Source organism: Misgurnus anguillicaudatus, chromosome 18 (assembly GCF_027580225.2).
Source record: "Misgurnus anguillicaudatus chromosome 18, ASM2758022v2, whole genome shotgun sequence".
NCBI classification, from domain to species: domain Eukaryota; kingdom Metazoa; phylum Chordata; class Actinopteri; order Cypriniformes; family Cobitidae; genus Misgurnus; species Misgurnus anguillicaudatus.
Window position 1 is genome coordinate 20,365,955 of NC_073354.2, and position 17,606 is coordinate 20,383,560.

General features: G+C 36.7%; 1 protein-coding gene across 3 annotated transcripts in view; it reads right to left on the reverse strand.

Annotated features, from left to right (window-relative positions):
* Positions 1 to 198: 198 nt before the first annotated feature.
* Positions 199 to 17,606, reverse strand: part of gmds (GDP-mannose 4,6-dehydratase) — an 80,735-nt gene continuing 63,327 nt past the window's right edge. For all 3 annotated transcript variants that reach the window (XM_055186812.2, XM_055186810.2, XM_055186811.2), the window contains 4 exons: positions 12,154 to 12,272; positions 11,872 to 11,968; positions 640 to 708; positions 199 to 551 (listed from right to left, as the gene is read on the reverse strand). In XM_055186812.2, coding sequence (XP_055042787.1) covers positions 489 to 551; positions 640 to 708; positions 11,872 to 11,968; positions 12,154 to 12,272 — 348 coding nt within the window. In that variant the 3' untranslated portion in view covers positions 199 to 488. The remainder of the gene's footprint in view (positions 552 to 639; positions 709 to 11,871; positions 11,969 to 12,153; positions 12,273 to 17,606) is intronic.

The window sequence follows — 17,606 nt, forward strand, 5'->3', positions numbered from 1 at the left end:
CCTATATTATTTAAATTTTTAAAAAACTTTTTTTATGTTAAAAGTGCATTTGCATTTATGAAGCGACTTACAGTGCATTCAATGTACACTTAATCGATCCGAATTTGTTTTCAATAGGAATCGAACCTTTGACCTTTTGACCCACTGAGCAACAAGATCACAATCAGTTTATTTTCCCCCCAAAAAAACAGAAACAGAAACCTTTACAAAATCTTTAATCACCTATTTATACAATTTATCACCATAATCATGTATAAAAACAACTTCATAAAAAATGAACAAATGAAACCTTCATAATGTGACATGATTAAGGATTGCAAAAGACTGCACCAGGGTCCCTCAAAAAATGTGGAATTAGGGGTCAAAAGGCTATAAGTTGGAGTAAAAATGATAAAGGAAAAGAATGCTTCTTCGTGTGGCCGAATCGCAGGCACACCAGCACATGAAAACCGCTCCTTTGGCAAGGGTGGAGACAAAGGCGTGTGAGCTCAGGCATTCGGGTTGTTCCGCATGAGCTCAATATCTGCGTCCACCATTTCCTTAACAAGCTCCTGTACAAATACACACAAAAGCCGATAAATGGAGCACATTTCGAGAGCACATTAAGTGAATTGCTTGGATTTTTACACGAACGCTCACCTCGAACGTCACACGTGTTTTCCAGCCTAGCTCCTTAAAGGCTTTGGAACTGTCTCCCTGCAGATAGTCCTAGAAAGACAAAAAGAAAGTGAGACAGATTAACGAAAGGAACGAAGCGAAAAAAGGTAGAGGGGGTGGTTTAGGTTTTTATTAACAGGACCTCCCAACCTATACAGATCCCCCTGCTCTCTTCTTCACTCACACATAACCACACACACACACACACACACACACTCGCCAACACCCCACACACACAGGTGTCAGGGTCTGTGTCTCTGGGGGAAGGTGAGGGCAGAGGCAAGCCATCCATCCAGCACCCCCTCTTTTCAGCTCTCTCCCAGTGCCAAAGCATGATGGATTATGTGACTCTTGTAGCCTAACCCCTTCTGTTCTCATGCTGGGACTGAAACACTCACACACACTTGGGTAGAAGTTGATTTTTAAGGGGTGCTTTTCAGGGTGGCAGTAAAAGGTTTGAAGGTGTCCCTGCTGCTGATCTTATTACACCGCGGCTCTAAGGGTTCTAAGGAACCAGAACCTACACACAATCATAACAGCACTTACATGTAAAACAACTGGGAGCCGTCGTTCCAAAATATCATACAGTCAGTAACCGATGGTTTCATTTTAGCTCCAATTAAATCATTTAAATTACATAACCATTTATGAAAAAACTAATGACTTAAATAGCATTCATTCATCAGTACATGAAACAGCATGCAACCATCATAATCAAGGCCCGCATAAAAGCAACAAATTAATCATAATTAGTCTTCTGAAAGACAAATTCATCTCAGCTGTTTCTGTCACCCATCCAAACCTTCACATGCAAACTCGCACAGAAATGTTTACAGACAATTTACAGTCACAAAATACAATTTGATGAAAATGACAACGTCATTGCCTGTGCGTGTGAATCCTCCAGCAGGCAACAACTGATGTTCTTAAATTGAAAGCCAGCAAGTCAAGACATATCAAAGTCCAACAGCAAGTTTTCAGGCAGATATTGGTTTCAAATAGGGAGTTTCAAATTTAATTTATCTATATAGGTTCAAAAAGTCAAGGTCTGATTCGAACGAAAACGCACATTAGTGCCTGCATGCATGTTCAATAAAACGCAAACAGACAATAAATAAAAGTGATAATCATCTGGGGAGATTTTTATTGTGTGTGACTGTGCACTTAACGTAAAGGAATTCAGTACTATTGGTGTGACAGACCTTGACAACCATCAAACGACCTTTGTTAAATCGCTTACAAAGACAGCCACAACATGACTGAGCATGACAAGTCTACTTGCCTGGATTTTTGATGGGGTTTGAAAGCTAAAATATTTAATATATATATATATATATATATATATATATATATATATATATATATATATATATATATAAAAATAAAATAGCATGCTCCAATAATACACATCTATCAGTTTTACATAAACATAATGGTCTGTTGAACTGGTGTGGGGTAGTGGCAAAGGTCAAATCCACAAAAGCAGTATGACCAGACAAAAAAAAAGATCTCTAGATATTTGCGTTTGACTTTGTTATTACTCTTATTAAAAACCTTAAAAGCTAAATCAAATTATTTGCAAAAATGTTACTTTCAGGGTCATAATAAACTCCATGCAAAATATGCATACATACTTTGTATTTAACATTTTCAAGTCTAAAGGAGACAATGCCGAACCCTCTGATCTGGATCAACACAAGAGAGAAAATCTCAATCTCAGATTCTTGCTTCAAAAGTTTAATAAATATTTACATACTCATGTAAACCCTCTCCAGTAAAGAGACACTGACCGTAAGTGTCAGATACTTTATGCAAACATGTGTGAGACACAGAAAAGAGGCAGATGAATTTAACTACATGCAATAAACTACGCCGCAAAATAAAACAAGAAATATGCGAAGTCGCATTAGGTGGTGCTGCGCACTTTTGTGCTTGTTTGAGTATATCTGTGTTGTTTGCCCCAGGATGTTGTAAACTTTAGGAGGGATCAAAGTGTCTAATGATTTCCCTTTTTAAACAACAGTCAGTCAGCCACAGAACAGGAAAACTATATAAAGAAAACAAAAGACAGACAAAAGTGACTCGAACGTATTTATCTCAGTGTGCAACTTCACGTTTACTTTTAATAGCTCTCTACAGACTGATTATTGGTGAGGAAGTGTGTGTGTGTGTGTGTGTGTGTGTGTGTTTAAATATGTGGGTATGATGGTCCTATGTTTGTGTTTACAAGCATTAGAGAGTACGTCTGCGCAATAAATCGCATGCAACTCAGCAGAGCATACATGTTTTGGCATTGCCACAGAAACTTGCCAACCAGCATTCACCTCATTCAAATGACCCAAATACTTTCAATTTTCATATCTCAATCTTTATTCTCACTATTGGAGGGGAGAAAAAGAAAAGAGCAATGACGACAGAAATGCACCACACACACATAACCTAGATATCAGAAGCAACAGGTTTTGCAACTAGGATTATAAAAAAGTTCAGTTGCAAAACCCTCTGGTATAGTTATTAATAAAGATTATTAGTCATTAATTAATCAGCCTTATATTGGTATTTAACAAATAAGTACATGCATAAATCTCCCTTTCTAAAAAATCTTCAGTCACTCTATATTGTCCTTTCTAAATAAAAGTAAAAGGCCAATACCACGATCTGGAGTTTAGCTGCTTTGAGCTCTTCATATTTACTATACACTACACCTACTGTAACTCTCATAGTGAAACTATTAAATATAATGATTTGTTTAATATATAGCCTCTTTTACGAATGAAGACCACCTAAAATGTCTGTTTTAACACATTTGTCATTTCAACACAAGACATTTTCAAAAATGTGGCAGACAAATTTCAAGCAAACTTTGCACAAAAAGGAGGCGAGAGAAGATGGATGCAGGAACGACACGGAAAGAAAAGAAAATGATGATAAATTGAAAGGCTGGCGAGACCCTGTGCGTTAAAGTTAGAGAGCGAGAGGGCAGAAAGCGCGAGAGAGCGAGCGAGCGAGGAATGCGAGGTGTCAGGAGTTCAGCAGTCTGACAGAGTGTGGGTAAGAGTGCCGAGAGCCAGAGTTAATTACTCAATCAAGATAACCAGCCGGGGACGTGCCATTAACACAGGGCAGCCCACAATTAACCTCCCCTCTCCTGCTACACACAGCCGTGAAAGTGCCAACACTTATGGGCGTGCACACACACGCCAAGCAATTATGACACATTATGGCAAAAACAAGCCCATCGAGCGAACAATACACAGTTGAGACACATACATATTTACACTGTTAAGCAACAGAGCATGATTTGAACTGTTGTAATGAAAAGACAAATTTGCACCAAGATAGACTATAAAGATATAACTAACTTATTACACTGCAAAAAAATGATATTATATCAACATATAAGTTACTTTGTCAGCACCAATAGCCCTGTGGTAAGTGCATTGACACATAGCACCAGTTTGCTCACGGCGACCCGAGTTCGATTCCCGTCTCTGAGGTCCTTTGCCGATCCTGCTCCCCTAGCTCCACCCAACACTTTCCTGTCTACGCTCCACTGTGCTGTCTAAATAAAGGCTTTAAAAGCCCCAAAAACATAAGAAAAACATATGAAGAGTTTGCTTTCAAAACGCGATAAACACCATTTAAAAAAAATGAGTTGCTGCCAAAATCAGTATTGTATCAGGTCAGTATTTAAAAGTAAATTCTTAATTTTATGCAAAATACAACATCCGCTGTGTTATTCTGTCATCTTTTTTCCCAAAACGCAATAAATGCCAGTCCTCCTTCTCTGCAGAATGCAAAAAATCCGCTCAACAAATCACAGCGCACCATTCCACGCATTGCAAACAAACAATGGGGGCGCGTTGAATACACAGAATCTTAGTTTTCCTCATCTTGTACTTCGTGATCAACAAAGAAACAAAAATAAAAATAATACTTGGCATTGATTTTCTGTGACGGAAAAGAAACGTAAACCATCAACATATTATAATTTACGTGAGACGCACTCGGGAGACGGAAAATGCCGGTTGCTTTTCTCCAACAGCATCAAGCTTCTCATGCTAACACACTGACCTGAGGGGATCTTATGAAAAACTTTCCATTATTTTACACGAAGCCAACGAAAATCGAGAAAAACATTTTATAGCTAATCGCTGTGAAAAATGTTAAGCGACGTCCCAAGTATAACCGCAGAAATGACAGTGTACTTAATGTGAGAAAGTAAGTTTTGGTTAATGCCAGTAATGTTTATTTTTTTAATCAGAGGATACCACTAGTCAACTAAATGAATATAACATGGCAAAGATGACTGCACATTTATATATTGATTCAATAGATTTATAGCATTTTAAAAAAATTGTCATGGATTTATTGCATTTTGTGGAAAAAAATATTTGTTTTTATAATAAATCTTTGAAAATCAAATCATGGATTTGAATTTTTTATGTTTTTATAACCTAAAGACGATATGTGAAAGTTTGTAACAGAAAATAGTGGTTTTAATCTTGTTACTTTCTTGGTATAGAAAACACGTTTTTACCCAAATTAGTCAAAACGGATTTATTGCGTTTTGGAACCAAACTCTTCATATGTTACTTTAACTTAAATTAAACAATTTTAACTTTTTTCAAGTTATGTCATCAAATCACAAGTCAAAACTTAAAAAAGTAGGTTGAATTGACTTGCATAATTATGTTGTTTAAACTTTATGCTGCATTTTATTTACAGTGTAGCTAAGGGACACCTGCCATGTGGATTTTCCAAGTTATCCTCAACTATTTTAACAAATTTCAATTTGACTATATTTCTAGTGATAAAATATCTTCAGCTATTTCTACAGTTACCTGAATGAATGCCTCTGGTCCCTAAAATATGATTAATAATAAACACAACAAAACATTCACCTGTTTACCAGGAAGCTTTACACACTTGTTTTTTAAGAGTTATATTTTCTAAAAATCGTTCTTTTTATAAAAGCTCTTTCTCTTTCTCCCCTCCATGGGGCCCAGGGTGGTTCCGCTTAGTCAAAGTCCTTCAGGAAATACCAGAGAGTAGGCCAGGGGAGAACATACACCCCTCACTCCCTCTTTATTTTTTCAGTTCTGTTCTCCCTGCCGTACTCTCCCTCTCTCTCCGATGCCCCTTTCTTGCTGTGCTACATATCTACAAAGTCACGTCGAGACAAAGTATCACTGTAAAAAAAAAAAAAAGTTCAGGATCCCGGGGTTAAAAGACCGAGCGTTAAAACGTGCCACGTAACGTTAAAAAAGTCACGGCTTTACCGTAAAGCATGATGTATATAAACGTGGACGTATATACGGCCGCCACGAGAAAAGTTTGAACGTTAAGTGTGCGGCTTTATTGCATGTTTGAGTTCCACCTGGCGCCCGGCCAGACTCTTTACAACATCATTCACACTCAACTTTAACAACTCTGACCTATTACACTGCATATCACCGTAAAACTGTCACGTAGGGCCAAGCCTCTCAAACCGCAGCGGCTATAATACCCCAAAAACCCTTAAGACTGCATTACCCATAAAGCATCACGACAGACAACAACTCAGCTGAAGGTGGGAGAGCTGTCTTTAACGTACGCATAAATCTAAAAACACATGTGCGCCTGCCTGCGCGCACACACACACGCACGCACGCATGCATGCACAATAAAAATATGTGCCGATGATGCAAAGGAGTTCACAGTCACCGATCTTAAGCCTGGAATAAAATCTTCTATTCAAATTAAAAGGCAAAGCTGCAGGTAAGTGATGATGCAGCTGTGTTTTGCATGCTGGTACTATGACGCCCGGCATGGGTCAGATAAGACAGGCTCCTGCATTGACAGCGGGTGAGGGCCTCTGTGTGTGTGTGTGTGCTGCTCACTACGGGATGCATTTTATCTTGCTTCTGACCTCTGCCATGAAGCAGATAAGATCATCCCATCCTGATCCTTGGAGTGAAAGGTCAAAGCCATCTTTCATATAAGTGAAACCAAAACGCAAGCACTTACATGTCAGGTAAACGCGGTACAAAGATCTTCAATTTATTCAAATCTAATAATATGTTTGTGTAAATCAAATATAAAACACAGTAATTTATGTGTTAATCAAATATAAATAATAATAATGTATTTATAATGTACTACTTTCAAGTAGTTGTGTAGGAAGGCAGAAGTCCAAAAAAGTCTATTGGTATAAAAAGAAACAAAACGGTTATAAATAACAGTGTTACATTTTTAAACCTCAATCAACTATTTAAATGTTAAATATTCAACACTAAGGTTTTTAAAGAAAATTAAGTGGCATAAAAATGTATTATTATTTATTATTATTTCATTAAATACATACCCCATTCCAGAAATGCGTAACAGCTCACTAACGGTTTCAAATCAAAGTCTCTCTGAAAGAAGAGTGCACATGTCTTTCACATGTTGTGCAATATAATCCTAATCCCTGATAATCCCAACATTTCCATCATTACGTGGGGGCAAAACCTCAGGGTCGACAAGTTTAGATGTGTTGAAATACACATGTGGTTAACTGTAGCCTGTGCTGTTTGTGCAATTGGTCAAACTTATGCCGCATGCACGCTCACACTCGCTCATATTTACTGTACGTTAAATTTACATTCTTGGCAGGCGCGTCCATCCTAAATTAAGCAACTCGGAAAGCACGTGCGTGCAATGTGTTGTGACTGCTTCGTTTCGGGACGCTTATTTATACACACTTCAATGCTACTGATTTTCAATAATCCTTGTAGCATATGCCACCCCACGCTGTGTAATACAGTAATACGTTCTTAAATCCCAGTTAAACATTAATTTATGCAGCAGCTGAGGTTACGCCATATAACAAAATGACCACAGCGCTGTTTATGTAAGAATAAATCATAATGTGTCCTTTCGAGAAGATGTGCGCATAAGTTTAGCAGGGCAGGATATAAACAAAGTCACCGAGTTACTAAACTAAGTGGCTGCTGCAAACTCGCTGTGGAGTTTGTTGCATAAATCAAAACTTGCTTTTTTTCTCTTTATGCCCCTCTCGCTCTTTTTTCAAAATGAAAAATGAGGAGAAAAAAATGATGAGGGTTTCCTGGGGACTGTCTGGAAAATAAAAAATGAAAAAACGAGCCTTTGGCTAACTTTGGTCCTCCTTCTCCAAAGAGCCTCATAAAAATTGTTTAAATCAGCATCCGTAAGAACGAAATGGATGTGCAAAATTACATCCACTGAAGGCTGAGGGGAGAGCGCCGGGTTCACGCAGCGGTCTGAGGCGGCTGTCTGGGGGCTACATTCATCAGTTCAAGCCTTCACTATTAAACCCCCTCAATCAGCTAAAAGAGAAAACGCTCAGTTTTGATGGGTTTGTTACTGCACACATCTTAAGCGCCTTTGTGTCTATGTCTGACTGTGCATGTGTGTGTGTAAATTTAGATATAGCCTAGAGAAGCAAAAGAATCACCACTATTTACTTTACAACCCACTCCTTGTGGAAATCATAAAAGTTACTGTAATATTTTAAGCTTCATTTAAATCTCAGTATTTAAGGCGTTTTAAGAAAGTTAGCACATGTCAATGCGTAAACACACACACACACACAGTCTCTTAGTCTGTAAGTGAGTAGATGGCGTGTGACGGATTGACAAGGCCGACTGCGTTACCTGCTTTTCTCATTGTAAAGCTAAAACCACGCATACCTCCTGAAGTAATATGAGCGACTGAAGAATACATCCAGCTAGATATGGCTTTTATTTGCACTTAAATTCGCACACACAGATATGCTCGCTATGAGATCTCAAAAGGTTATGCAAATAAAGCCGGCCGAACTTACGCACATCCAACCACTAGCTACGTCTTGCATGATATCCATCACTCAGTGCCTTCAAATGTTGATTTTGGGAATGAGAATAATGCATGTACCCATTCATCCAAAACCATGCTGGGTGTGACGGTTATTTTTAGCAATGTTGTGGAATTTTTCAGTCAGAGACGTATTAGTCAGTCGGTAATTAGTTTTAATAAACTCACGTACTATTCCCATAAAAGAGGTTTTCCTTAGAAGTGCAGTGCAGATTTTTTAATAAATTATCTAGAAACTATTAAGTGTGTGTTTATGTGGAGATTCTTCCTTCAGGCAAAGCATGCATGCTGGCAAAGAGAACTAAACAACACAATAATATTATGTGAAATTTAAGTATGACCCATTTTCTCTGAGACGTGTTTTGGTTTTGTCAGAGAAGGTAACTTGATAAATTACAGGCTTAATTTAGCAAGTCTGAAAAGTTAAAAATATTCTCAAAATAAACATGTAAATCATTCTTACAGGCTTTCCTTTTTAACCAAAGGTTACGGATTGCAGCTGTAACGTGTCAGAGGAGAACTGGCCCTCCTGGCTTAGCTTGGTTCCTCACTAAGTATTTTCTTCATTTATACATCATTGGAGTTTTGGTTCCATGCTGCTGTCACCCTGTTGGCTTGCTTACAAGAAGTATGCTGACATTTGCTTAGCTCAGGGTTTTGTAGAATCTGTTAAAAGTGCTTTATAATTATAATGGTCCAACTACAATCTTAACGGACACCTACTGTATTATGCAAAATCCACTTTTACAAAGTGTTTGGACATAATGTGTGTTGGCACATCCACCCTACTATGAAAAAAATTCACCCACTCCTTGTTTTTTAGTCCTCATTAAACCAAAGCAGTCTCATTAGACATGCCGTTTTGATTTTCTTATCAATGTGAGGTCACATTGATAAAGCCCCGCCCACTAACAGTCCTGCATTACCATCGTTTCCACCCACAGCGAATTTTACTCTGTCCACTAGATACTATTGTCTTAGACTATATTAATCAGATCTATTTTAACTGAAAGCGCTCTCTGTTTGTTTGTAAGGAAGTGAGAAACTGTAGCTGATTTGCATTTAAAGGTACAGACATTAAAACAGCACATTTTTGCTCCCACACAAATAGGGGCATTTTGGACATGATATAATAAATGATCTGCAGGGTATTTTGAGCTGAAACTTTACAGACACATTCTGGGCACACGTGAGCCTTACATTACATCTTGTAAAAAGGCCATAATAGATGCACTTTAAAGATTTGAATAGTTCACTTTTTCAGCATGCAATGCATACTTTTAATGGTACTACTGCATGGATGTTGCATTCATGTTTGAGGTATTACCGCAAATTCTCTCTTTATGTTACACTCCTGCTCCTATTAGCTGGGTAAATATTGGACAGAACACACCACTGGGTTAAAATTACCAAATGATGGGTTGTTGTTACCCAACCATGTGTGTTTTGTCCAATATTTACCCAGCTTGGGATATTTTTTTAGTTCTTAAAATTCTTAGATATTAATTTCAGCATTTATTAATATATTTTTAAAATCAAAAGTTATATCTATTAAGTAAGAAAAAATTGACGATGGGGCGTTGAATTATTCTGAAAAACCCAAGGTGTGCACTTTTTTAAATAAATTCAAATGACTGTAGTCAATAATTCGGCTTATACCACGATTACCACAGACATTGCTCTGATGGTTATTTTAAGATATTTGACAGGTCAGGTGTGCATATATCGAAAAATGTATACCCGTAAAACAATTCTGAACCAATCAGAATAAAGCATAAAAAAACGAATAAATTCTGAAAAACTATATTGTTTAGTGTTAGTTCATGCTGGTTAATGGATGCATTTACTACTGTTAACATATACAGCCTTATGTCAAAGCGTTACCATGCCATCTATCATACACTGCAAAAAATGACTTTCTAACTTAGTATTTTTGTCTTGTTTTCAGTAGAAATATTTAAAAATTCTTAAATTAAGATCCTTTTTCTTGAGGAGCAAAATGACCTAAAGAAATAAGTCTAATTTTTAGACAAAAAAAAAACAATTTAAGTGAATTTATACATCTTTATTTTTTGATTTTTTTATATTTCTACTGAAAACAAGACAAAAATACTAAGTTAGAAAGTAATTTTTTTGCAGTGTATTCATTATTCACTGAATGTCCTATAGTCTCAGAAAAACTACATACAGTTTAAGTATATTACAAACTTTTTATGCAACCCATTCTCATGATTTGCGTATAAATAGCACGCAGTGTGAAAAGTCATGCCAAATTCCAATTTTGCGTGCATATGATACGCCAGTCCATCACGTTCACTTAAAACGACACATCTTTTCATGACGTTCTATTGGTTTCTAATTTTTTTGCTGCTGTCGAATCATCACAACACACTAAACAAGCTACACAATCAGAACTCGTTATGGATTTCTGAAGGAGGGACTTCATAGAACAAGGAAGACATCAGCATTTTTTTAACAAACGAAACATGGCAACGTGTTATATTGCACACCGTAAACACAATCATAGCTAGGAAAAAAGCCGCTTTAATATTTTCCTCTTTTCTGTGTTTTTGTTTACATAGAAAGCTGCTTTGAGACAACATTGTAAAAAAGCGATATATAAATATAATTCGACTTAAACTGAATAAATAGGTAGCATGTGAACAGCAAATTTATGAATCTTCTCCACAAATGTACATATTTCCACGCACTCGTAAGCGACTCGGTGATTTACTTCCTATCATAGAGGTTAAAGGTCAAATTCTCATTTCACCTCTGCTGATAGATGACCCGTGCTCAGAGTGTCTTAATCTGATCATTTATTACTGATGATGTATTGCAAGCTCATCAGTGCGTTATGCCGTAACTATTCACGGATAACAAATGTGCGAGTGTGCAGGTCACCTCACAACGTCCTTTTCACACCAGTTCTTCCTAATCCTCCGATGTCACTCATCTGTGGCCTAACTTTAATCCTGCACACACACATCTCTCTCGATGGCCTTAACATGATCCTCACTGAAAGAGATCCTGCTGACCCACGCTCGGAGAAAACCTCTGATCTGTCAACAATCATTTAGTCCGCATGTTTTCTTAAAAGATTTACTGGCCTTTCTCATTCCTGAATGACCACACACAAACTATCTACATGTCATATACAGGTTAAACTGTGCATGGGACGGTTTGGGTCATCTCAAATATGCATTGATGGAAAGGATGTGCTTTCCTGTAGCTCAACTGGGAAAGGATGGTGCTAGTAACGTAATGGGTTCAAGTCACGTATAGCGATAAAATCTAAACTGTAAAAACAGTCTGCGTGATTTGAATACACAGGAACCTACAAACACAGTAACTTACCACTTCAGTTGGCCGGTAGTACTTTGCATCAACCTTCACGTGGATGGTTCCCGTCTCCTGACAGCGCCCCACCTCTTCCTCATCCTTCCCCTCCCACCTGTGAAGAAAGTACGAGATCTTTAAACACATTCCTACATCTTATTTCTTACAATTCAACTGTGTGCAGTCTACTATATATTGATGATATTTATAGTGTGTTCGCATGAATCAAGACCAGATGGGCGAGATTAACCAGATGGGCTCAAATCTGAGGTGGACGGGTTTGACTGCATGATCACTTACACAATGGTTTTGCCCACGTGTATGAAGGCTTTCTCCACGAACTCCCGCACGCTGTGCACCTCCCCTGTCGCTATGACGAAATCTTCAGGTTTCTCCTGTTGCAACATCAACCACATAGCCTACAACAAAAACACACAAAAATAGATATTGTCAAATTCATAATTATTAGATGACACATAATAAACATAACATTATACAAGCATAACATCATCATAAAATTTGAGGTGAACCAAAGAATGCATGCTGTATTAGAGAACTGCTGTATTTTATATTTTAAACCATGAATCAAGATTTAACACAGACACATCTGCTCCCAGCAGTATGCACTTTTATGTGGTTATGATCCTACACACACCCCAATACAAAAACACACACGTCCATCCCTGTCCTGACGTCAACACAGAGCCCCATGGGATATCACTTGTGGGAATAAGGCACAGAGTTCCCAGGTCCATACAACCACTACACAGCGACACAAACAACACACAGATAACATCTACGTGGTCCTTGTGGTGATCCAGATGAAAGCAGGAAAAAAACGAAAGCTTTCTGAGAAATAAATTTTGAGATACTTAAAGCAAGAACGCTTACCAACAGGTCAATATCATCAGACTCTTTTGTCTGTTTTCTCTCCTTGGCTTTAGCTCACTCACTCCCTCACATACACACACATATATTTTGACTGCAGTGTTTCAGCCAGTTGGCCGGAGAATCGGTCCAATCCCTCGATAGGACTTCACTCTTTTCTTCCCTTATGCTTGATGGAGGGATAAAGACCCCATCAGCACGTTTTATACGCTGCAGTGGGAACACAAGCCTTGGCCGTTCAACTCATTCATATTTCATTTACGCTCCACTCACTCAAAATCTCTCAAACGAGATAACAGACAGACAGATAGGCTTTGAATTTTATCATAATACGAATAAACAATATGCATTTAAATGTCTACAGGTTATTAAAGCAGGCTGCCCTACATATCATAACACTGAACAGCCTGTATAGAGTAAAGAGTGCATTTGTTTGGTCTGAAAATGTGATTTCTAGACAGTTTATATGTGACCCTGGACCACAAAACCAGTCATAAGGATACATTTTTAGAAATTGAGATTTATAAGTTGTTACAAAGCTAAATAAATAAGCTTTCCATTAGGGCTGCGTAACGATAAATCGCGACTAATCGTTTGCATAATAAAAGTTATATGTGTGTATTGTATATAATAATTATGTATATATAAATACACACCCACGTATGTATAATTTATAGAAAAAAATATATTTATAGATTACATATTTATATATAATATATAATGATATTATATATAATTATAATAATTATATATAAATCTAAAAAAGTATATATATACATTTAAATACTTCTTAAATATCTATATGCGTGCGTGTTTATTTATACACAATTATTATACACAGTTCACACACATATATTATGTAAACAAAAACTTTTATTCTGCAAACGATTAGTCGCAATTAATCGTTATGCAGCCCTACTTTCCATTGATGTATGGTTTGTTAGGATAGGAAATAATTTGGCGAGATGCAACTATTTCAAAATCATACTAAACATCTTCATGAAACATAAACTTTACATAATATCCTAATGATTTTTAGCATAAAAGCATAAAAGTAAATTCGATAATTTTGACCCCTACAAATATACAATTATTATACACAGTACACACACATATATTATGTAAACAAAAACTTTTATTCTGCAAACGATTAGTCACGATTAATCGTTATGCAGCCCTACTTTCCATTGATGTATAGTTTGTTAGGATAGAAAATAATTGGGCGAGATGCAACTATTTGAAAATCTGGAATCTTAAGGTGCAAACAAAATGAAAATACAGCTTTAAAGTTGTCTAAATGATGTCCCTAGCACTGCACTCACTCAAAAAAATAAATAAAAGATTTGATATAGATGATATAAGATTCGAAGAGACAGTAGGAATAACATACTAAAAATCTTCGTGAAACATAAACTTTACATAATACCCTAATGATTTTTAGCATAAAAGTAAATTCGATAATTTTGACCCCTACAAATATACAATTATTATACACAGTACACACACATATATTATGTAAACAAAAACTTTTATTCTGCAAACGATTAGTTGCGATTAATCGTTATGCAGCCCTACTTTCCATTGATGTATGGTTTGTTAGGATAGGAAATAATTTGGCGAGATGCAACTATTTGAAAATCTGGAATCTTAAGGTGCAAACAAAATGAAAATACAGCTTTAAAGTTGTCTAAATGATGTCCCTAGCACTGCACTCACTCAAAAAAATAAATAAAAGATTTGATATAGATGATATAAGATTCGAAGAGACAGTAGGAATAACATACCAAACATCTTCATGAAACATAAACTTTACATAATACCCTAATGATTTTTAGCATAAAAGTAAAATCGATAATTTTGACCCCTACAAATATACCCGTGCTACTTAAGACACATATAGTCAAATAAAATTTAAAATTACTTCTTAAATGTAAATTTAAAGTAGTAGGTATAGATGTTTCATAGGACACATGCGAGTTGTCACAGTTACGCGCCTGAACCGAAGTGAACTTCTGGTTTGTATTTATTTATCGGTCTGGCTAGTGGCTAAAATGATCTCTAAAACAAATACCTTGTTGAAAATAAAATGTTTTGGTTTTCTAAAGAAGAGAGGAGATGACAAGCATGATCACAATTGTGCAGAAAGGTTTGGCAGCTAACATTGTAGACATTTATTTTACACCGTAACGTTAGCTCAGTGCAATAGTATTTTTTTTAGTACATTTTTTATTTTATTTTAAAATGACTCCGTGATTTTATGTGGAAGTCTACCCGAAGTTGTTTAGTCCACAAAAGAGGTTAGGTAACACTTTACAATAACATGAACTAATTAATAATGTACTGCACTTATACAGCATTTATTAATCTTCATTAATGTTAATGTTAATTACTAATACTTTATTAAAAGCTTTATTTGTATTATTTAACATTAACAAAGATTAATAAATACTGTTACAAATGTATTGCTCATGGTTTAATCATGTTAGTTAATGCATTAACTAGTTAACTAATGAATCTTATTGTAAAGTGTTACCAGATGTTGTTTATGTTCTTGCTACTGAAACCTTCAATAGGTAAAATAATCTGGATTTAAGTCAATATGATGAAGATTGTATCATCAATAATGTTGACTTTTTATTGCATATTTGGCAAATCTGAGCTCAGTTCGTGACATGGTTGAGATCTCTTTTGACACGAAGACATTTGTGAGATGTCTGGGTCTTTTTCTTAGGAAAAATGTCTGATATTCAAGAGACTTGAGTAAGTTTACAAAATTTGCCCTCCATTGACAGATGACAATGAGATCTCATCTGTGCTTAATTTTCTTATAGGCAAACACTCATTTTCTTATAGGAAAATTCACCATTAGTTTCTGTCTCGTGAGAATTTTCAGGAATTTTGAAATTTCTCTGGACGAGACTTTTATTGTGATATTCACAATGCGGCTTCATTTTACATAAACTAATCACAAATACATTGTGAATATAAACCCAGTCCTACTCTTTAAGGCGTAATAACCGCTGTCTCAGATGGGTGCGAGGAATGTGACAACAGTGAGAGGTCAAAGGTCAAGCTAAAGCTTTCAACTTTCACCAGTACAAGCTCCTGAGTGATGAAACCTCTGGGTGACAGAGTTGACTGTGTGTAAAAAAACAAGAGAGACAGACATAGCAAGGCGGAGAGGTCAAGTGAAGAAGAAACATTTTCTCATCTTATTTTAGTCTTAGCTAACAGCATTCTTTACACATGTCTGCTTCGCGCACACACAACTTTGTTTTCACAGTCATTGTTCGATTCCTGGATTTCCCAGCAAAGGCTTTTGAAATCTGAGGAGAATTTAAGCCACTGTAAACATCCAACAGGAAAAATATTCAGTCCTGGAACCAACAGCTCAGCTGCATCCCTCGCTTGTCTCCATTCCTCCCTCACTCTCTCTCTTTCTCTCTAAGGATCATTAGCGTTGTGACGGACAGCTGAGAGGCCTGCAGCTCGACTCCCTTCCCCTTCCTTCCTGTTCACACACTCTATAGCTGGAATGGGAGGAGTCGGGTCACTCCGACACTGTCTGGGCATTTTTTAGCAGCATATATATGTGTATGTAATTTTTATGTGAAAGTGTTTTCTACATAAATTATCCTACGTAATGTAAAGAACATTCTGTTAAAATATAATCTTGAAATCTTTGATATTAATGGAGTACGGCCATGTAGAAAAAATGAAAGCATCTTTGATGCTCCTAATCTCAGAATCAGATTTTGATACCTGGATTTCACAGACGGGATCACATCTGCCATAAATGTTCATAAAGATAGCAAAAGCCTTTCTCAGTCTGACTAACCTACACATAAAACCTAAAATCACTACATGATCCAATAACGAAATGTGCATAGATCAGGAAATGCCAACATAATCTCAAAACAATTCGCACTATTTTACGAGGTGCCTAATTTAAATAAATTTATCATTCATACATTTCAGTATGATCTGCTTTCACCCCAGTGACATTGGCTTTAGGGGTTTAGCTGTATTTCTTTATTGCTTTTTCCTAATAATGGTACGTTAGGAATTAGCCACCTCGTAAAATACTTAAAAATTCTCGTGAGATCAGGCCAGGAAATGCACACGTGCATCTGTTAAACCAATCACTTTAAAGCCCACTGGAAAGGTCAAAGAGGTAGATTTAAGGGCAGATCTCTGAATGCATGTACAGGAGTTTACCTTGCCATCCATCTGCGCAAGCCACAATGGGAGGTTTTAAAGAAACAAAGTGAAAGAGTAAACAGGATTGTTACGCCATCCTCTTATGGGCATCTGTGCCTCTTTTGTTTTTTTGCATTTGGGTGTGTATCTACATTCATCTGCTGAATGAGCTATCTTCATATATTCAAATTAGTTGGCATACATCGTGATGGAATTTGCACCGCTGGTCATGTGGCTACACATATCCAATCAGAATTCTCAAATCGTGTCTCAGTTACATTCCTAGCTCCCTAGGTCGTGAATTAGTGTATCGTGTACGTGGGTTCAGACACTGGTAAGGCTCATCACACAATGGGACATTGATGAGTTACTTTCCCGTGACATGACTACATCTGAGGTTAGCGCACTGCGAAACGTCACTATTAGTTTTGATCTCTCTGACTTAGATACTGGTTAACAAAACAACACTAAATATTGTCTGTGCAACAATTTAGCCGAAAGTTAAATTTGCATATTGACTTGACTGTGCTCATTACCGGTCTTGCAAAGAATGTTTATACAGTATATGGAATAGGACAAAAAGAAACTTCTTTCAAGTTTTATGATATTTATTGAGTTATACATTGATTTCAGTCTGTAATCTTCCCTTGTTTCGGAAGGAACCA